The sequence below is a fragment of the Diceros bicornis genome, chromosome 5 (assembly GCF_020826845.1).
Source record: "Diceros bicornis minor isolate mBicDic1 chromosome 5, mDicBic1.mat.cur, whole genome shotgun sequence".
Lineage (NCBI taxonomy): Eukaryota > Metazoa > Chordata > Mammalia > Perissodactyla > Rhinocerotidae > Diceros > Diceros bicornis.
The window spans coordinates 1,899,407-1,921,920 of record NC_080744.1 but is presented as its reverse complement, the minus strand read 5'-3'; the positions used below and the strand labels follow the sequence as shown (position 1 = coordinate 1,921,920).

General features: G+C 35.4%; 1 protein-coding gene across 4 annotated transcripts in view; it reads right to left on the bottom strand.

Moving 5' to 3' along the window:
* The window catches only part of SOS2 (SOS Ras/Rho guanine nucleotide exchange factor 2), a 93,657-nt gene that overhangs the window by 29,539 nt on the left and 41,604 nt on the right, over positions 1–22,514 (bottom strand). For all 4 annotated transcript variants that reach the window (XM_058540613.1, XM_058540615.1, XM_058540616.1 and 1 more), the window contains 5 exons: positions 19,342–19,440; positions 3,920–4,047; positions 2,790–3,445; positions 2,328–2,409; positions 382–504 (listed from right to left, as the gene is read on the bottom strand). In XM_058540613.1, coding sequence (XP_058396596.1) covers positions 382–504; positions 2,328–2,409; positions 2,790–3,445; positions 3,920–4,047; positions 19,342–19,440 — 1,088 coding nt within the window. The remainder of the gene's footprint in view (positions 1–381; positions 505–2,327; positions 2,410–2,789; positions 3,446–3,919; positions 4,048–19,341; positions 19,441–22,514) is intronic.

Below are 22,514 nucleotides of genomic sequence, written 5' to 3'. Positions count from 1 at the left end.
TGGGGAAAGAGCTAGAACTTTCATAAATATAAAACTGTAAAAAAGCCCAGGATCACCAGATGATCACAAAGGGACATGAAGAAAAAAGGAGGAGGCGGCTGACAGCAGGCACACTCATGTGAAATTGTTTAACCGTTACTCAACAGGTCTCCTGGGCTGTAAGCAGAATGTATCACAGGCCAGAGATATCTGATGCAAATAACACCCTATCTTTGAATAATTAAATTTCTTCAGAGTATTTAAAAGTAGCTTCCCATAGAGAGAACTTTGAAAGTGAAGTTAACAACAACACCTATATCTGAATTCAGAGGTAAGAACTTTGGTGCTAACTACATATTGAAGATTGAACAGCACATAAAAAACATAATATTCAGGCCAAACCTAAGTTGCACTGGTTGGACGTATTCCTTGCGAAACCTTTTAAGGTCTGCACTGATTGGCTGCTCGCCTTTCTCTACTGCCAATTTATCTGCTTCAGTAGGTTCTGGCTCTGGAATTTCAAATCTAAGAAGAAAAGCAAAATGAGAGAAATTTTTGTTGTTCATACATAAATGAAAAGGATTTCAAATACACAGGGAAAATATTTTAACTAAGCGACCTTCTTTCCTACCATTTATGTGAAAAGTACAATTACTGATAAACTTCCCTTAAAGTATTACATACTACAAAAAATTGCCCTTTGGCTATACAGTAGCCAAAGGTTTTTTATTCTTGCTTTTATCCAAAAAAGTTGCATAAGTAGCACTGATCAACACAGAAAAGGCCAATGGAAAAGAGCCAAGAAAAGAATCTATAAGGAGTATAAACTCTTTAAGGAACATAACAGAGATGGCTTATATAATAATCTGTCCTTAATATTTACTTTATTAAAATGAAAGCAGATTCAATAAATGAATATAAATCCAAAGAGAAGGCCCAAAATGAATTTTAAACAATATTTACAGAACATACCTAAGTGGATGAGGTAAAAAATCAAAGTTAAAAAAAACAACAACTTTGCCCAACCATAAGAAATATAGCTAAAATATAAGTCTAACATGTGCTTTCCCGGACATGGAAATACTACAAAGTAAATCTTCACAGCAAATTACAGTGACTCAGTCTGGTAAACTCAGTTTCACAGAAAAACATAATGATAGAGATAAAATTCTAGTATTTTTAAATGTCAATCAAAATATTTTAAAGTCCAGACATTTTAACCTATAAAGCATTTAAAGTGCCACTAATATACTCAGTAAAAAAGAAAAATTTAATACAAAACTTAATTTTTAAAAATTAATCATAATAAAGGAATGTTCATTTTTTTAGGTCTAATAATGACATTGCGATTATGGTTTTTTTTTTTTTTTGCTGAGGAAGATTGGCCCTGGGCTAACATCTGTGCCAATCTTCCTCTACGTTATCTAGGACACTGCCACAGCATGGCTCAACAAGCAGTGCATCGGTGCTCACCCGGGATCCAAACCTCAGAACCCCAGGCCGCCGAAGCAGAGCACGCGCACACTTAACCACTGCGCCACCAGGCCAGCCCCGTGATTATGTTTTTAATAAGAGTACTTATCTTTTAGAAATACAAAGAGAAATATCTACAGATGAAATATGTTGTCTAGGACCTACGTGTACTTCAAAGCAATCCTGGGGTTAGGGTGTTGAAGTTCATAGGGAAACAGATGAAACATGAGTTGATAATGACTGAAGCAGGATGATTGATAAATGTGGTTTATTATATTCTTCTACTTACTCTTGTATATGTCTTGAAATTTTCCTTAATAAAAAGTTGGTTTTAAAAGTGAAAAGTAGGGGCCGGCCCCATGGCTTAGCGGTTAAGTGTGTGCACTCCACTGCTGGCGGCCCGGGTTCAGATCCTGGGCGCGCACCGATGCACCGCTTCTCCAGCCATGCTGAGGCCGCATCCCACATACAGCAACTAGCAGGATGTGCAACTATGACATTCAACTATCTACTGGGGCTTTGGGGGCAAAAATAAATAAATAAATAAAATTATAAAAGTGAAAAGTAAAAATGTCTCTTTTAAAGAAGTATTTATTGCACAGAAAAAATTTCATTAAAATACACAGTTTTTTATCTTCTAAAACTGGATCTTTCTGATTACCACTATAAATATTAGTACCACGTGAAAAGACCTGTTATAACAGGGATTTCAGTAAGCACGCTGTTTGAAGAGAATAGTAATACTGCTAATTTAATGCCAAATAAATTATGTTCTAAAACATACTGGCAGCACACACTAGGTACCCAGCACTTTGTAAGGTACAAAACAGCCTTTTACAAAATGTTTATATAAGTGAAATAAATATTTTTCTTACCGTTCGATCAGTAAGCTTAGCAATTCCTGTGGTTTACAAAATGAACGATACGTAGTAAGAAAAGTACGAACAAAATTGGGATCTGAAAAAGTAGAGCATAAAACAGGTTGCATGAGTTCAATTATTCAGTTTAATTCAAAGTAGCATATTTTGGAGGCCTGCCTTCCTTTTCCTTTTTATTCTGGCCCCTCCCACTGTGGCTCTTCCTGCCAATCGTGGTATCTCTTGATAAATGAAGTTTCCAAATTCAAGATTCATACATATACAATTTTTATAAATATTTAATAATTAAGGAAGTTAACAATATTATAGAGACATTTAATTAGTTATTTATCCTTTGATTCTGCAGTATTCTTTTTATATTTTAGAAGCAATCCATTTTTCTCCAGGCCTCAAGCAACATTCCTGAAAAGCTTTTAGCTCCTCAGCCCTAGATAACCACTTGTAGTGAGTTTCACATACCTGCATACATATGATATGTTAACCTTTCAATTAATTTCACCACAGTTCCTCCTTTAATAATGGGGATTCCACTTCTACTTTGCAAGTTGTCTTCAAAAACAATGTTTTCCTCAGAGTCTTTCACCACAAAACGATACACTTCAGGACTTGGTAATCTCAGTGGTTGCTCATTTTCTTCTTTCAACAATACTGAGTCCAGCATTCGATCTAGAGTGCTACGATAGTGAAGAGAAATAAGTGCTGCCATCCAGCTGTTTTTCTCCTCAGCAGACTTAGCCGCAAAGGTTATGCTGTTTTCATCTTTGGATACTAATTCAAAAGCATGTTTGCACTCACAAGTGTCTTCTTTATCACATATCTGTATTTTCCTCATGACAAATTTTTCTTTTAATCTGTACTCTGCACTGCTGTGACCTGGAAGGCGCGACTGGCCGTGATTGGGTTTGCAGCTAATCATCAGGCCATCAAAGAGGAAAATATGCCGTTCATGTTTAGCACCAATTTTCGTCAAAGGACCTTCCATAATGAATTCATTACAACACTGTCCAATGTCTTTGCCTTCCCATCCATCTATGTTTTTCTGAATTTCATTCATTTTTTTAATAGCCAGGTGCTTGCTTCTTAATTGACGATTATAAAAAGGGCAAACAGGATCCCTAAAAAAATAACAAGATAAATTTAGCTTATTCAATGGCTAAGCAATCCTAATTGCTTTAAGTGCAAACTAACTCAAATCAAGTGACACAAATATTAAATAACCAAACACTAGATTTTGCACACAGCATCTACTTTCTTCTAACTTTGCCACTAAATGATACGTCTCAATTTCATTATTGTAAAAGAGAAGTACTAGAAGCTCTATATTTCATTCTAATGCCATAAGAGTTAAAATGACAATCCTAAATTTCTTATATAAATTATACAAAAAATTATTAATTTTTAAGTTTTATTAAATATACCTTAACAACATGACAATGCCAATTTTAAAAGACTAAAAGAAAAATGCAAGACAAAAGTATAACTTTTAAGAATGCAACTATCACTATAAAGCAATAATTCTTTAGAAAACCAGGCATCAGATGTAAATGAAGTATGCAGAAGCATGCATATTTTCAACAGTTTGGAATTACCCAGGTCGGCGTCTAGGTGAATACTGCTTGTAAATTCGGTCCATACTACCTTGGAGATTCATGAGAGCAGTAATAGCTTGGTTCAAACATTCTCTGTCTTCTTGCTCTTCACTACATGCTTTCAATTGCTAAGAAAAACCAAAACAAAAAATTAAACCTGCATTGTTCAATTCTTTTCCTTTCTTTTAATTAGAGGAAATGGCAACAATATTATAAACTCTAAATGAATTTTAAATAATAAAAACACCTAGAATTTTATATAATTATGTATACCCTCTTATCCCTCAAACCAACCCTTTCTCTACATATGTAAATACAATACAGATATAAAGTACTATTACCATAGCAATCAGAAAAAAAAAGCAACTGTGATAACCATCTGGACATTTTCCAGATACATAAAAATAGTTTAAATATACAAAACATGAAGCTTACAAGTTACTTTTATTGTTAGTAACTATGAATAGAGAAAATAAGATAAACACACGAGTTATTTCATATTCCCTAATTAAATTCTTAAGTTTTAGTGATTTCTAAAAGCTTGGATCTTTGTTATACAACATAATCAAGTATGCTAACTTCAGCACTTCAATCATAAACTTTTCTGCAAACAGCATCTCACAAGGGATCTAACTGATATTTTTTTTACAACATAAAATTCAACCATTCTAGTAAATATCAAGAAACCATGAAGGTTAATATTCTATCTTATTAACCCTTAGAAATAAGAGTTATAAATTATATTATTAATCCTAATGACTCTGGCTTTATTTCTTTATCCAAAAATTTCTCTTGTGAATCTCACTCTCAAAATGGAAGAAAATTTACTTCATAATAAATCAGACTGGATGATGCTCTAATGTTTTAATTTGTTTGACACAAGAATTCAAAGCAGAGCATTATATAGATATTATATGGAGATTTACAGATACAAATATACACTTACGCAAGAATATGGAAAAATTACAATCACTGCTTTTAGAAAATTTTTAAAAAGTTAAATCTATTTCATGATCTTAAACTACCTTACTAGAAATTTTGCAACAACTTTTCCTTATATTCTAAAAAGAACCTGAAAATCATTCAGCAATGGTTCCCCCTCCTCAGGAAGGAAGTGAATGGATATTGTTTGAGTACTCAGTCCACTACCTTTATGTCCTAGAAAGTATTCTCTACATGGAGCACAGAGCCATCTGATACTTTTCAAGATACATGTAGAAGTCTTGCTATTAAAAGATTTGCAATATAAATAATTTAAGTGACTATCAGTAGAAGTAAAACCTTAATCCCTAGATTAAGAAATAAAATGAAAGGATGAAGGGAAAAGAGACAAAATACCACAGGAAGTTTGAAAAAGGATCAGTACTTGATCATTCTGACTTCCGAAGGTGAAAATTACTACCAAATCACTTCTTTTGCTATTTAAAAAATTTCTTACAAAAAGATTCTTCTCAGTTCCACTCTAAAATATTTCATTAGAAAATACGGGTATTGATGATATAAAATGATTAATTACAGGTTTTTCTTTATTGCTTTTGTTGATCCAAATTTCCAAATTATCACTAATAATGAGATTCTACCAAAATGAGAACTACTTTTCAATTTAGGTATATGAAGAAACTAAATTCCTATTATCTACTTGGTCTTAAGGCTGTTCAGACTCTTCCAAATAAATGGCCGTGTCATTCTAAACAGCCGTGTGGTAATTACAGGCTGTCAAGGAGAAATAAAACCTAGGACTATTTAAAGCACAGGATTTCCTGGTGACAGAAATATATGAAGCCTCTGTTTGGCATAAACTCAGTCCAACAATTTGCTAAATATTTCTTCAATTTTGGGCAGTGATACGTAATAAACATCAGATTAATGGAAATTCAAGCTAATTCTCTACAGACATTTGAAAGAATGTACTCTAAACATCTTACACTGACATAGAAATTACCACACCGAACTACTTGCAAATTAGTCATACTCTTTTAAGACTCAATGGCTTTCTACATATCTGCTTCTGCCACTCCTCATCCACGTGGTTAATTTAGCCTCTGAAATATAGCTGAAATTCCTCCTCCCTCTGAAACGCGTCCCTCCCCTCTCCCTTAAACTTTTTCTTTTGAAATAATATCAAACCTATAGACAAGTTGTAAAAATAATACAGACAACTCCTGTATACTCTGAGTCATCAATTTTTACCATTTTGCCACATATGCTTCATCATTCTGCGTGTGAGTGTCTGTACACCATTTTTTCCCCTGAACTATCTGAGAGTAGTTTGTGATGTCATCCTCTCATTTCCTTGCTGAGAAAGGGGAACCACTGTGGAATGGTTCTGAGATTGTTTTTGGAATATGAGGAAAACGCAAATGTATCACAAATTACTCTCAAATACTATCATTCTCCATTCCTCCTTGAATATTTCAGCGGTATGTCTTAGAACAAAGACATTCTTTTATAGTATAGCAGTCGACTTCAGGAAATTTAACATTGGTAAAGTTCTATTACCTAATTTACAGTGGATATCCCATTTTGTCTGTCCCAGTTATGCCCTTTAGGGTAATTTCCCCCGCAGTACAGGATCCAGTCAGTGTTGCACTTAGCTGTCATGTTTCTCTTGTCTCTCTTAATCTGCAGTAGTTCCACAGCATTTGTCTTTCATGGCTCCCCCAAATAACTAACACACACCCACACCAGAATAGGAGGATAAACCCCCATGAATTTTTTTCTAACTTCTCTCAACAGAGTTAGTTACTCCTGCCTCAGTGATGCCACACTACTACTTCTATTAGGCACTTATTATTTTGTAATTATTTATTTGATGCTCATGTTCTTCACTAAACGATGGACTCCTTAAGGCTTGGGGATATGTTTTATTCATTTTTAGTACAGTACCTGCATATGATAAGTACCCAATAAGGTAATTAGAATGAGTGACTGTTATATAAATACCTACAATTTTGTTAAGTGCTTAGACAAATAACAACAATGAACATGTATTGAGCTCTTATTCTGTGCAAGCTCTTTCACTCATTAGCTTATTTAATCTTTGTTACAACTCTTTAAGATAGGTACTATTATTATACAAGTTACAGATTAAGAAACTGAGGCACAGAGAGCTTATGTAATTCACCCAAGATGAGTGGCAGAGTCTGTATTCAAGCTCAGGAACTCTGACTCCAGGGTCCATTCTTTTTGCCACACTACCACACTGCCTCTCCACAATGACCAAACACAAGTAAGCAAAACCCCGGTCTCTGCCTTAATCTGCTGACCACGAGTTGAAGGGGACTCCCCTCTATGTTAAAAACAAATTGGATAATTACACAGTTTAAGAAGTAAAATGAACTGTGCTTTGGAAAAGTGGTCAGAGAATAAACGCCCTATAAAGTAATAAAGTGGAAGTGATCTTTCATTAATGTGTGCTATCTTATGAACTTGACTGAAAAATATATTTCTTGCTTACCTCACAATCATTATTCTCCTTAGTTGTCTATAAGTGTATCCTGTCCAAGATTTCACACCTCATGTAAGTTTTTCTTAACTCTATGAGACTTGACTGAAATATCATGCTTCTCTTGAATTTCTATGAAGTGCTATATCTACTATAGATATCTCTGTGCCTAAAGCAAGGGGAATTACAATGAATTATGAATTTGCCTCTAAATCAATATACTGGGAGTTCAGTCTAGATGTGAAATAATATATGTGATCAATTCTTCTGGTAATAATAAACTTCTCTCTAGATTGTCATAAAAATAGAATTTTAGTAATTTGGTGGGAAATTCAACTCATTAAAACCTATCACTTTTCTTTACATGCTTTTTTTAAAAAAACGCATTATCTTCCTTCAGATGTTGTTCAGTGATATCAGCAGCAGAAGAGTAAATATTATGTAGTACCATATTCCTGATAGTCTTTTTCAAGAGTCAGAACATTTCCTTCCGTAGATACTATCTCAGGCTCTTGATGTTATGAACACACTCACACACACACACACTCACACAGCAACACAAAGACAGGACAAAGCAAATGTTAACAATTAGTGAATCCTGGTGAAGGGAACTCACTATACTATTTTTGTAACTTTTTTCTACGTTTTTCAAAGTAAAAGGTAAAAAAGTATTACCTAAAGAAACTTAACTGTCTCATATCAAAATATTGGCTTATCTTTCCCAATAAACTTCATTAAAGTTATTAATAATAGGTCTTCCTGTTAAGCTTTAAGTAAATTAAGTGGATTAAGTACTCTTGAGAGGAGAATTTTTATTCTTTCCATTACTGAATTTCTAGGAAATGACTGAGTGTTAGGGAGTAAAAGAATGTTACCTGGATTTGAATAAATCAATTCTGAAGTGAGAGAGTAGATATTTTTAGTAACAGAAGGATAAACACATATTTTTTTATTAGAATATAACAAGTATATGCTATTATAAAATTACTTATAAAGCAGGAAATCAATTGGCTTTTTCTTTTCCTTCTTACATAAGGATTGAAATATATGTTAAGAAAAAAATCTAAAATTTTATCTGGAAAAAAATAGAAAATGAAAATAGTTTGTGATTAACCCCAGAGGGGTTTAAATTTGAAAAGAAATATATATATATAAAACCTATAAAATGAACTTTAAAGTACTGCTAGAAATAATAATAATCCAACAATGTACTGTAAAATAATTTCAGGCAAACTACATATGAAATCCTATCATTTCTCATTATGTAGCTGTACTTCTATCTTGCTTATTGTAAATCCTGATTTTGGGAAATAAAACTCAAACAATATTTAAATGCTATGTCCACAAATAAATTTTTCTTGATATATGACTAAAGCAGATACTTCAAATTAAAACTAGCTCAAAACTGCTCGAGGATTGTTTTCTACTCCCAAAGGAATGTGATACCCTTAAGTCACACTAGCCCAGTCTTTCTTATGGTTCTCACCCCAAAGTCAGCTTAACATGAAAAGAAATTTCTTTTGGATGAGTACTTGAGCGCAAACATTATCACAAAAAGGCAATCTACAGAATGGGAGAAAATATCTGCAAATGATATATCTGATAAGGTATTAATACCCAGAATATATGAAGAGCTCCTATAACATAACAACAATATAAACAAATGGAATAAAAAATGGGCAAAGGACTTGAACAGACATTTCTCCAAAGAAGATATATGAATGGCCAACAAGCACATGAAAAGATGCTCACCACCACTAATCATTAGGGAAATGCAAATCAAAACCACAATGAGATACTATCTCACATCCATTAAGATGGCTACTGTCAAAAAATAAAGAAACTAACAAGTGTTGGCAAGGATGTGGAGAAATTAAAACCCTTGCACACTATTGATGAGGATGTAAAATGGTATAGCTGCTATGAAATACAGTACGGTGTTTCCTCAAAAAATTAAAAATAGAATTATCATATACCATATGATTCAGCAATTCCACTTCTGAGGATATCGCCAAAAGAATTAAAAGCAGACTCTTGAGGCGATATTTGTATACCCATATTCAGCAGCATTATTTACAAGGGCCAAAAATAAGAAGCAATCCAAGTGCCCAACGACACTGGTTGTATAACAGTACACTTAACACTACTGAACTGTACACTTAAAATGGTTAAGATCGTAAGTTTATGTGATGTATATTTTACCACAATTAAAAATAAGTTAATAACATGTTTTAAAAAACCAACAGTATCATAGAACAGATATAAAAGTAAAAGGTAGTTTGTCATCTGCCCATGTGATAATCCATTTAGCTTGTACCCAGAATTAGTCCTTATTTCAGTGTTTCTCAAAGTGTACGTCATAATCTATTAGTGGATCACAATCATTTTTTTTAAAAGAAAGAAACCGAATAGAATACAGCCATGTGCCACATAACCATGTTTCAGTCAATGACAGACCATATATATGACCATACAGCCTAGATGTTTAGTGGGCTGTACCATCTAGGTTTGTGTAAGTACACTCTGAGGTTCGCACAACAACAACATTGCCTAATGACACATTTCTCAGAATGTATCCCCGTTGTTAAGTGATGCATGATTGTATAACAGAGTACACTGCATGAAAAGCTAAGTAGCATTTCATGAAACTTTTTGTTTTGTGTGTGTGTATATACCAAGTCATGATGTTAAATGTATTCCTTACCGTGGATCATTCCCACTGTATAACATACAGATTGATTCCCACAGGACAATAAATTCTATAAATAAATAGGCCACTTTCTAGATATCTAGGCTTCTGATCCCACGAACTGAGTCATATGCTTACCAAGAATCACTATTATATGTTTCCAAATATGTTTACGCCAGTTGTGCTTATGTTGTAATTAGGTAATTTAACTACACATAAGTCAAAGAAATATAAGTATAAAAAAGGATATTTATATGAAAACTCAGTCAAATCATTTTAAAGGTAATTCCCTTTACAAAGGTATAGATAGGAAAGATAACTGTAAAAGACTTGGAAAAACTATAAAAACCCAGGTTTCTGCTCTGAGACTGCTTTACAAGCATTTCAAGTTCATGTACCATCTAAAAGAAATGGAAAATAGAAATCACAGAAGATAATTTTTATGACTTAAGCAAGAAAGATTCATACTTTCAGAGGTTTGGTACGCGTGTTTATTAAACTAAAATGTATATAATTCTTTTTATGACTCTTTATTTTAATTAAGTGACCAACTACCAGTCCTAATAACAATGGCTAAGAGGACTTGGAGTCCAGTGATCAATTGACGGCAAAAGTAGCTATGGCTGGGGCCGGCCCCATGGCATAGTGGTTAAGTTCGTGCACTCCGCTTTGGTGGTGCGGGATTCGCTGGTTCAGATCCTGTGCATGGACCTACGTGCCACTCATCAAGTCATGCTGAGGCAGCGTCCCACATTGACCAACTAGAAGGATGCACAACTAGGACATACAACTATCTACTGGGGCTTTGGGGAGAAAAAAGGAGGAAGATTGGCAAAAGATGATAGCTCAGGGCCAATCTTCCTCAAAAACAAAACAAAACAAAAAGCTCAAGGAGAAAGATGCCTTGAATCTAAAAAGCAATAAAAAAAGTTAGGGAAGAAAATTTTACTCAGGGCCGGCTCCGTGGCTTAGCGGTTAAGTGCACGCACTCTGATGCTGGCGGCCCGGGTTCGGATCCTGGGCGCGCCCCAGGGCACCACTTCTCCGACCAACCCGAGGCCGAGTACCACGTACAGCAACTGGAAGGATGTGAATCTATGACATACAACTATCTACTGGGGCTTTGGGGGGAAAAAATGAATAAATAAAATCTTTAAAAAAAAAAAAAAAGAAAAGAAAATTTTACTCAGCAAGATATACTGAAATTACAATTGAAAAAGAAAAATAATCTGAAAGTAGACAAAATTCCTCAATGCTAGCTTGAATCAATGAAGATAAGTAGCTACGATGGACAGAAATAAGAATGGATGGTCCCCAGAAAATTTCCATCTCTCCATATGCCCGTTTAGTAAGAGTCTTAAACATCAAAGGAAGGTGCATATGGAACCTGAAGTGGAAAGAGAAACACTCACTGATAAACTCTGATGCCTGTCCAAAGGCAGGAGATATTCTTTCATAATTAGGTAGTTGTACTTTAAGACTTCAAAGAATGAATAATAGTGGAGTGACATTAGCATCATGGTGGAGTGAGCACTTCCCTTGGACTTTCCCCACTAAGATACAACAAAAAGGACATTCATAAACCAAGAGAGGACATTCATACAACACAAAAGATGTCTGAGTGACCCATGCATCCATACATCTGAAGGTGGAGGTGCTGGACCCCCCCGGAGGAAGCGGAAGGAGGTATGGGGATATCCTCTCCCTCCCTGGCAGCGGCCCAGGGCGCAGCATCACACACGGCTCTCCACTGGAATGCCCTTGCTCTCCAAGTTCCCTCACAGCCCAGGGAAAAGCTCCACACAGGGGAGGCTAAGCTATTGCAAGGGTATCTTCATCAAGCCAGCACCCAAAGAGAGTAGATAGCAAGGGCAGAGTGAGAATGCCCCCAGGACTGTGCACGTGAAAGAAAGCGCCCCCCCCCACCTGGTGCACTAGCTCAGCCAGTTGGCCAGAGCGCCTGCACACATGTTAGAAAAGCAGCAGCTGCGAGCGAATGAGCCAGCAATTGCAAATAGACCCTGCCAGCATAGATTCCAAAGGACAGGCACAGACACCAGGGGTTGTGGCGTGCTCAGAACACACAGCTCCTGACCCCCACCAATGGGGGCAAGTGGAATCTGCGACCACATACTATCACTATGCAAAGGCACAAATTCATGCCATCAAATAATATGAATAAATATATTAATACTCCAGACCAGAAGGAAAATGACAAGCACCCAGAAATCAATCTTTAAGGCACAGAAATTTACAACCTAAATGACAGAGAATTCAAAATAGCTATCATAAAAAAATTCAATGAGTTACAAGAAAATTCAGAGTTCAATGAAATCAGCAACAAAATTAACGAACAAAGGGAATTCTTCACAAAAGAGATTGAAACTATGAAGAAAAACCAACCTGAAATGTTGGAGATGAAAAACACAATGGATGAGATAAAGAAAAATATAGAGTCCCTGAATAACAGAGCTGGTATTATGGAGGACAAAATTAGCAATCTGGAGGACAGAAATAAAGAAATGCTTCAGATGGAGGAGGAGAGAGAACTAAGACTAAAAGGAAATGAAGAAATTCTCTGAGAAATAACTGACTCAATTAGGAAATGCAACATAAGGATTATAGGTATTCCAGAGGGAGAACAGAGGGAAAATGGAGCAGAAAGCTTCAAGAAATAATAGCTGAGAACTTCTCAAACCTGGGGAAGGAGCTGGAAATACAAGTAAAAGAAGCTAATAGAACTCCTAATTATATCAATGCAAAAAGACCTTCTCCAAGGCATATAGTGGTAAAACTGGCAAAAGTCAATGACAAAGAAAAAATATTAAGGGCAGCAAGGCAGAAAAAAAATAACTTACAAAAGAACCCCTATCAGGCTTTCAGTGGATTTCTCAGCAGAAACCTTACAGGCTAGGAGAGAGTGGAATGATATATTCAAAATTCTGAAAGACAAACAGTTTCAGCCAACAATACTCTATCCAGTGAAAATATCCTTCAGATATGATGGAGAAATAAAAACTTTCCCAGATAAACAAAAGCTGAGGGAGTTCACCACCACAAGACCCACCTACAAAAAATGATCAAGAAGGCTCTCATAACCTGAAAAAAAAAAAAGAAAGGGTTTACAAAGTCTTGAGGAAGGAGATAAATAGGCAGACAAAATAAAAAAATTGCAGCTCTCTATCAGAACAGGTTAGGAAACACGTAATTGTAACATTAAAGGACAGGAAAACATCAAAAATAACTACCATCTCATTACTTGAACCACAAACTCACAAGACAAGATGGAATAAGCTGTGGTAACAATAACTTAGGGAAGAGAAAAGGGATGGATCAGCTTAGACTAAGGAAATTAGACTGTCAGAAAACAGACTATCTCATCTACAAGATTTTTTATACAAACCTCATGGTAACCAATAAAGAAATAATCAGAACAGAGACACAAATGATAGAGAAATCTGAGAAAACCATCATAGAGAACCACAAAACCGAATTGGCAGTCTGAAATACATGGGACAAGAAACAAGGGAAATACAGAATAACCAGAAAACGAGTGATAAAATGGCAGCATTAAGCCCTCATATATCAATAATCACTCTAAATGTAAATGGATTGAATTCTCCTATCAAAAGACACAGAGTGGGGGGATGGATTAAAAAACAGAACCCAATATGCTGCCTCCAGGAAACACATCTCAGCTCTAAAGACAAAAACAGGCTCACAGTGAAAGGATGGAAGACAATACTCCAAGCTAATGGCAAACAAAAGAAAGCAGATGTTGCCACACTTATATCAGACAAAGCAGACTTCACGAGAAAACAGGCAATGAGAGACTTAGAGTGGCAGTATATAATGATAAAACAGACACTCCACCAAGAAGATATAACACTTAGATATGCACCCAACACAGGAGCACCAAAGTACATAAAGCAACTATTAAGAAACCTAAAAGGAGATATTAACAACAACACAATAATAGTAGAGGACCTTCACACCCCAATTACATCAATGGATAGATCATCTAGACAGAAAGTCAACAAGGAAATAGTGGAATTAAACGAAAAACTAGACCAGATGGACTTAACAGATATATACATAGAACACTCCATCCAAAAGCAGCAGAATGCACATTCTTCTCAAGTGCCCATGGAACATTCTCAAGGCTAGATCATATGCTGGGAAACAAGGCAAGCCTCAATAAGTTTAAGAAGATTGAAATCATATCAAGCATCTTTTCCGACCATAATGCCATGAAACTAGAAGTCAACTACAAGAAAAAAGCTGGGAAAGTGACAAATATGTGGAGACTAAACAACATGCTACTTGAACAACTGATGGATCACTGAAGAAATTAAAGGATAAATCAAAAAATATCTGGAGGCAAATGAAAATGAAAATACACCATACCAACTCATATGGGATGCAGCAAAAGGGGTCCTAAAAGGGAAATTCATAGCAATACAGGTCCATCTTAAAAAACAAGAAAAATCTAAAATAATAACTTTAAACTACACCTAACAGAATTAGACAAAGAACAGACAAAGCCCAAAGTCAGCAGAAGGAGGAAAATAATAAAAATTAGAGCAGAAATAAGTGATATTGAAACAAACAAACAAAAAAACAGTAGAAAGGATCAACAAAACTAAGAGCTTGTTCTTTGAGAAGATAAATAAAATTGAAAAACCCTTAGCCAGACTCACTAAGAAAAAATGAGAGAAGGCTCAAATAAATAAAATTAGAAATGAAAGAGGAGAAATTACAATGGATACCACAGAAATACAAAAGATTATAAGAGAATGCTATGAAAAACTATATGCCAAAAATCTAGACAATACAGAAGAAATAGACAAATTCTTAGACTCATACAACCTCCCAAAACTGAATCAAGAAGAAATAGAGAATCTGAATAGACCAATCACAAGTAAAGAGATTGAAACAGTAATCAAAAACCTCCCAAAAAATAAAAGTTCAGGACCAGGTAGAAGATAGATGGCTTCTCTGGAGAATTCTACCAAACATTCAAAGAAGATGTAATACCTATCCTTCTCAAACTATTCGAAAAAGTTGAAGAAGACGGAAAACATCCTAACATATTTTATGAGGCCAATATCACCCTGATCCCAAAGCCAGAGAAGGACAATACCAAGAAGGAAAATTACAGGCCAATATTGCTGATGAACATAGATGCAAAAATCCTCAACAAAATATTGGCGAACAGAATACAGCAATACATTAAAATGATCATACACCATGATCAAGTGGGATTTATTCCAGGGAGGCAGATATGGTTCAACATCCGCAAATCAATCAATGTGATACACCACATTAACAAACTGAGAAATAAAAACCACATGATCATCTCAAAAGATGCAAAGAAAGCATTTGACAAGATCCAACATCCATTTATGATAAAAATTCTCAATAAAATGGGTACAGAAGGAAAGTACCTCAACGTAATAAAGGCCATATACCACAAACACACAGCCAACATTATACTCAACGGGGAAAAACTGAAAGCCATCCCTCTGAGAACAGGAACAATACGAGGGTTCCCACTCTTGCCACTCTTATTCAACATAGTACTGGCGGTTTTGGCCAGAGCAATTGCAAGAAAAAGAAATAAAAGGAATCCAAATAGGCAATGAAGAAGTGAAACTCTCGCTATTTGCAGACGACGTGATTTTATATATAGAACACCCTAAAGAATCCATCGAGAAACTATCAGAAATAATCAACAACTACAGCAAAGTTGCAGGGTACAAAATCAACTTAAAACATCAGTTACACTTCTATACTCCAATAATGAACTAACAGAAAGAGAATTAAAGAATACAATCCCATTTACAATCACAACAAAAAGAATAAAATATCTAGGAATAAACCTAAGCAAGGAGGTGAAAGACCTATACAATGAAAACTATAAGACATTATTGAAAGAAAGTGATGATGACATAAAGAAATGGAAAGATATTCCATGCACATGGATTGGAAAAATAAATATAGTTAAAATGTCCATACTGCCTAAAGTAATCTACAGATTCAATGCAATCCCAATCAGAATCCCAATGACATTCTTCACAGAAATAGCACAAAGAATCCTAAAATTCATATGGGGCAACAAAAGACCCCGAAAAGCCAAAGCAATCCCAAGAAAAAAGAACAAAGCTGGAGGCATCACAATCCCTGGCTTCAAAATATGCTACAAAGCTACAGTAATCAAAACAGCATGGTACTGCTACAAAAACAGTCACACAGATCAATGGAACAGAAGTGAAAGCCCAGAAATAAAACCACACATCTACAGACAGCTAATCTTCGACAAAGGAGCTATAAAATACAATGGAGAAAAGCAAAGTCTCTTCAATAAGTGGTGCTGGAAAACTGGAGAGCCACATGCAAAAGAATGAAAGTAGATCATTCTCTTTCGCCATACACAAAAATTAACTCAAAATGGATCAAAGACTTCAAGGTAAGATATGAAACCATAAAACTCCTAGAAGAAAATATAGGCAGTCTACTGTTTGACATTGGTCTTAGAAGGATCTTTTCAAATACCATGTCTACTTGGGCAAGGGAAACAAAATAAAAAATAAACAAGTGGGACTTCATCGACTAACGAGCTTCTACAAGGCAAAGGAAACCAGGAACAAAACGAAAAGACAACCGGGAGAAAATATTTGCAAATCATATATCCGACAAGGGGTTAATCTCCAAAATATATAAAGAACTCAACAACAACAACAAAAAACAACTCAATCAAAACATGGGCAGAGGATATGAACAGACATTTTTCCAAAGAACATATACAGATGGCCAATAGGCACATGAAAAGATGTTCGACATCACTAATCATCAGGGAAATGCAAATCAAAACTACATGAAGATATCACCTTACCCGCGTTAGAACGGCTATAATCACCAAGAGAAAGAATAACAAATGTTGGAGAGGATGCGGAGAAAAGGGAACCCTCATACACTGCTGGTGGGAATGCAAACTGGTGCAGCCACTATGGAAAACAGTATAGAGATTTCTCAAAAAATTAAAAATAGAAATACCATACCACCCAGCTACCCCACTACTGGGTATTTATCCAAAGAACTTGAAATCAACAATTCAAAGAGACTTATGCACCCCTACGTTCATTGTAGCATTATTCACAATAGCCAAGAAGTGGAAGCAACCCAAGTGCCCACTGACTGATGACTGGATAAAGAAGATGTGGTTTATGTGTGTGTGTATGTGTGTGTGTATATATATATATACACACACACATACACACACATATATACACACACACTATGGACTACTACTCAGCCATAAAAAAAGACAAAATTGTCCCATTAGCAACAACATGGATGGACCCTGAGGGTATTACATTAAGCAAAATAGCTAAAGACAAACACCATATGATTTCACTCAAATGTGGAAGATAAACTAACACATGGACAAACAAAACAGATTAGTGGTTACCAGGGGGGAAGGGGATTGAGAGGTGGGCATAAGGGGTAAAGGGGCACATTTATATGGTGAATGACAAATAATAATGTACAAGTGAAATTTCACAATGTTATAAACTATTATGACCTCAATAAAATTTTTTTAAAAATGAATAATGAAGAGAAACCACCCATATCACATCAATGAAACTGTAACCTTTATAATAAGTATAGAATATTCTCAGTTTTAATTAATGCACAGCAACCAGAACAAACATAAATGTGGAACGCAAAGACAAGCCACAGAAGAGAAGATATTTAAACTGGCAAAAGACTTAATAACTCCATAAAGGGTTATCCAAAAGGCCAATAAACATATACTTAACCTCATTAATAATCAAGGAAATACAAATTAAAACCACCAGATACCATTATAAATATACCCGACGACAAATTTAAAAGTGTGAAAATATGCATAAAGAGAATATTATGATATAAAGAGACATCTTATGAGTTCTGGTAGGAGTATAAACTGTACAACCCGCTTTGGAATACTGTTTGGCATTATCTATTAAATTTGAAAATATGCACACCCTATGACCAAGCCGAGTATATACTCTAGAGAAATAAAATGCATGCACATGTGTACCAAGAGATAGGTACGAGAATGTCCACGGCAAGTGTTATACATTAGAACCTTTTATAGCAAAACACTGTTCATCAACCAGAAAAGGATAAATAAATCATGGTTTATTCAAACAATGGAAGAAAATTAAACTAAAACAACATACAACAACATCAAAGAATCTTACAAATACAACTTTGGAAGAAGATACAAAATGTAAAATAATATATACAACTTGATCTAATTCATCTAAAGTTCAGAAATAGGCTCTACATATTTTAAGTGATACATATACAGGTGGTTAAAGTGAAGAAAAGCTAGGAAGTAACTGCCATTGAAGTCAGGGGAGGGTTTACCTCTGGTGTGTTCACACATCACCTTTATTTCATTATATAACACGTTTATGTTTTATACTTTTCTCTAAGTATGTAACATAATAAAGTTTATACTATATATTAGAACCTTTAAAAATTCAATATATTTTTATGTTTACTGATCTTCAAAAAGAGTTCAAGTTTTACCATAGGTTTTTTTTTTTTTTAATTTTTTGTTTATTGCAGTAACATTGGTTTATAACATTGTATAAATTTCAGGTGTGCATTATTATACTTCTATTTCTGCATAGATTACATCATGTTCACCACCCAAATACTAATTACAACCCATCACCACACACATGTGCCGAATTATCCCTTACGCCCTCCTCCCTCCCCACGTCCCCTCAAGTTTTACCACAGTTTTTTTTTAATATGTTGCTTGGGTCCTAGCTAACAGAGGAAGAACACTATACTCCGTGGAAAATAATGTCAACTTTAAAAGTGCTTTTCTTAATAAGTTAAAACAAGATGGAAATTTAGAACAACGTTATGCATACAAGTTATTAATTACTTGTATAAAAGTTAAACCACAGGCACATTTTGCTGGGTGCCTCCACAAATTTACGAGGAAAAAAACATTCTTTTTTTATAATGTTAGTACTTTGAGATTCTATACTATGAAACGACAGGTACAGACACATTTTCCTCTCTCCACCTACCACTTGGAAATAATATAAAGATAAGTAAGAAATACAGGCTTTTCTCCACAGTCCATGGAAAGAAGGTAGACATTTAAGATAATTTATTTTTTTGAATAAAAAGTATTTAAAAACAATATGATCAGATCAAAAACTAGTTTTTAAGGTGCATAAATGCAAGTACTTTTGGCTCAGGAAGCTTTCACCTTACCTTTAATAATTCAAAATAGTGCCAACAATGGTACACTGGCACCAGCATCAGGCGTGGAAGGACATAACGAACTGCCTCTCTGAAACCATCAGCGATGGACTGCAAAGCAAAAAGAGACAATAGTTTATCTCTGACACCAAGGATATCAACAGCAACGCCTGACAGAAACAGCTTTTAAAAATACAAGATACAGACTTATCAAAACTATAATGGAAAGTATGTTCTATACTGAAATTGAAGTGCTATAAATCAAGCTTTTTTCTCCTTTCCCTCCTGTAAGTTATTAGATAGATAAAGATATATCTTTCCTCATCTCTTCTATTGCTAAAATAACTTGCACAATAGTCCTCTTAGCTTTTCTTCAAAAGTTTTGGCTTCCACAAACCCTAAAGGAAGTTTGAAAAGCTATGTACCCTCGCACATTTTTATGTCACCATTTGAAATGTTTTAAGTTTAAGTAGTTACAAAGGATGTATTTTTGGGGATGTTGTATACTGTAGATGTGATTTAAATATATGTTACCAAACAATGATTAAATAAATTCCAGATTTAGCTCATTTAATTTATGAAAAATGTCTGTCATGTAACTTAACCGACAAAGCTCATCTTCATTGTCAAAATAAACAGCCAGATCAGACTTCAATTTCTGCAGAAAGTCTGACTTCATTCTTAAATTCAAATACACACATTAATGTCACAGTCTTAAGCACAGGAAGCATCTGGAAGAGCCTGTAACTGCTTCTAACATAGTACATCCAGGTATGAGGTGGCATGACATTTTGGCTGCCAAGAGTTTTTAACACAATCACCCCCCTACTTTGGAACTCTTTTGCTTTGCGCTAAATGAACTCTCCTTCAGGAGCAATACATGTTTTTCCCCCCGACTGTTGCCCTGGAGGTTTTTATACCTTAGATCAGTACAATGGGAAATTCAATATGGCAATAAGCAACATGAAGGGAAACTGGAAAAGAGAACGCAAAAACACAAACAAGGTGACAGGGACACTAGAAGCTGATTTCCTTAAAGCTACCTGTGCCCTTAATCACCTGAAAAATCTTAGTGTATAGCTAGGGTTAGGTTTATCCCTGTTTTGAAAACTAATAGTCTGTAGAATACATGATTTTTAAAAATTTATGAGGGATTTAAAAGTCACTCATGTTGATTTCAAATGTCATTAAAGTTGACTTATTTAAACTGGCATTTCTCCTCATGAGATAAATATGGACAACAGAAATATATAATGTGAAGAAAGAATCTGACACATTGCTTTTATTTATTTATTTTTTTGTGTGTGAGGAAGATCAGCCCTGAGCTAACATCCATACCAATCCTCCTCTTTTTGCTGAGGAAGACCGGCCCTGGGCTAACATCTGTGCCTATCTTCCTCCACTTTATACGGGACGCCGCCACAGCACGGCCTGACAAGTGGTGCCTCGGTGCGCACCCGGGATCCGAACCTGGGCCACCAACAGCGGAGCGCACGCACTTAACCACTACGCTTAACCACTACGCCAGGGGGCCGGCCCCCGTTGCTTTATTTTTTTGTGAGGAAGATCAGCCCTGAGCTAACATCCATGCCAATCCTGTTTTTTTTTCCCCTTTTTCTCCCCAAAGCCCCAGTAGATAGTTGTATGTCATAGTTGCACATCCTTCTAGTTGGTGTATGTGGGATGCCGCCTCAGCATGGCCAGACAACTGGACAAGCGGTGTGTCGGTGTGCACCTGGGATCCGAATCCCAGGCCACCAGCAGTGGAACACACGCACTCTACTAATATAAGACTAATATACCACTAAGCCACGGGGCAGGCCCCCATTGCTTTTAAAATGTATCCTTGGGCTGGCCCGGTGGCTTAGCGGTTAAGTGCGCGTGCTCCGCTACTGGCGGCCCGGCTTTGGATCCTGGGCGCGCACGGACACACAGCTTCTCCGACCATGCTGAGGCCGAATCCCACATACAGCAGCTAGAAGGATGTGCAACTATGACATACAATTATCTACTGGGGCTTTGGGGGAAAAAAAAAAGGAGCAGGATTGGCAATAGATGTTAGCTCAGAGCTGGTCTTCCTCAGCAAAAAGAGGAGGATTAGCACGGATGTTAGCTCAGGGCTGATCTCCCTCACAGAAAAAAAAAAAAAAAAATGTATCCTCACGGGTGAACACTCCCATAATTCTCATATGTTGTTAACTATGAAGTTGAATTATAATTTGTTCAGTAGAATTATTACTAGGATATGCAGAGTCAAGTTATTTTCCCAAACATTAATATCTTTTACCACGTAATTAATTACAACAGTGATAATGGGTTACTCTGGATATGTTTTTATATATACTGCTTTATCTGGAACCAAGATGAAACTTTAAAACTAGTCTGCAAAGATCACCTATATTGTTAATTAGCACTGAAATGGCTACTAAAGTGCATTCTAAAATATTAATGCAACATGTATTTATAGCGTAAGGAGTCCTCTAATAACAACACAGGCTAATGTTTCAGTATTTAGTATGTGTCAAACGTGCTTAGTGTATTTCCATTTAATTTTCATAACCGTAAGAGGTATACATTATCATCCTCATTTTACAAAGGAGCAAACTGAGTCTCAGAGATTAAGTGACTTACTCAAGGTAAGACAACTATTAATTGGCCCAAAGCCAGAAGTTCTGACACCAAAGCTCATACTCTTAAAGTGTGCTATACATCTTCTAAAGAAGTTTTATTACCATTTTTTTAAACGAAGCATTACTTTTTCAGCTTACAATGAATGAATCTTTTTTAAGTTAATATAGTACAAGTGAGTTTGGCCTGAAAAAGGGTTTTATCTAACTCTTTCAATTTCACCACATATCTGAGGAAATCATTTAAATAATTGGGTCCTAAACATTCAAATCCCACAGTAAGAATTACTAATAAAATAGGAATAAAACAAGAAATGTTGTTGTGAGTGCTTTTAATGAATATGCAAAGATCTTATAGGCAGACTATCCCATTTAACTAATGTTTACTTTATGGTTTATATGAATATATAAGATTTAACTTAAAAAAGTTATTCCTTCATTGAAATAAATTTTGAGAATTAGGTGTAATTTTTATTCCAAGTTGAAAGTTTTTGAGTAGCATAGAAGTAGATGAAGGTAATAATGGGAATTCACAGTAAAGAAAGCAGGGAAAAGAGG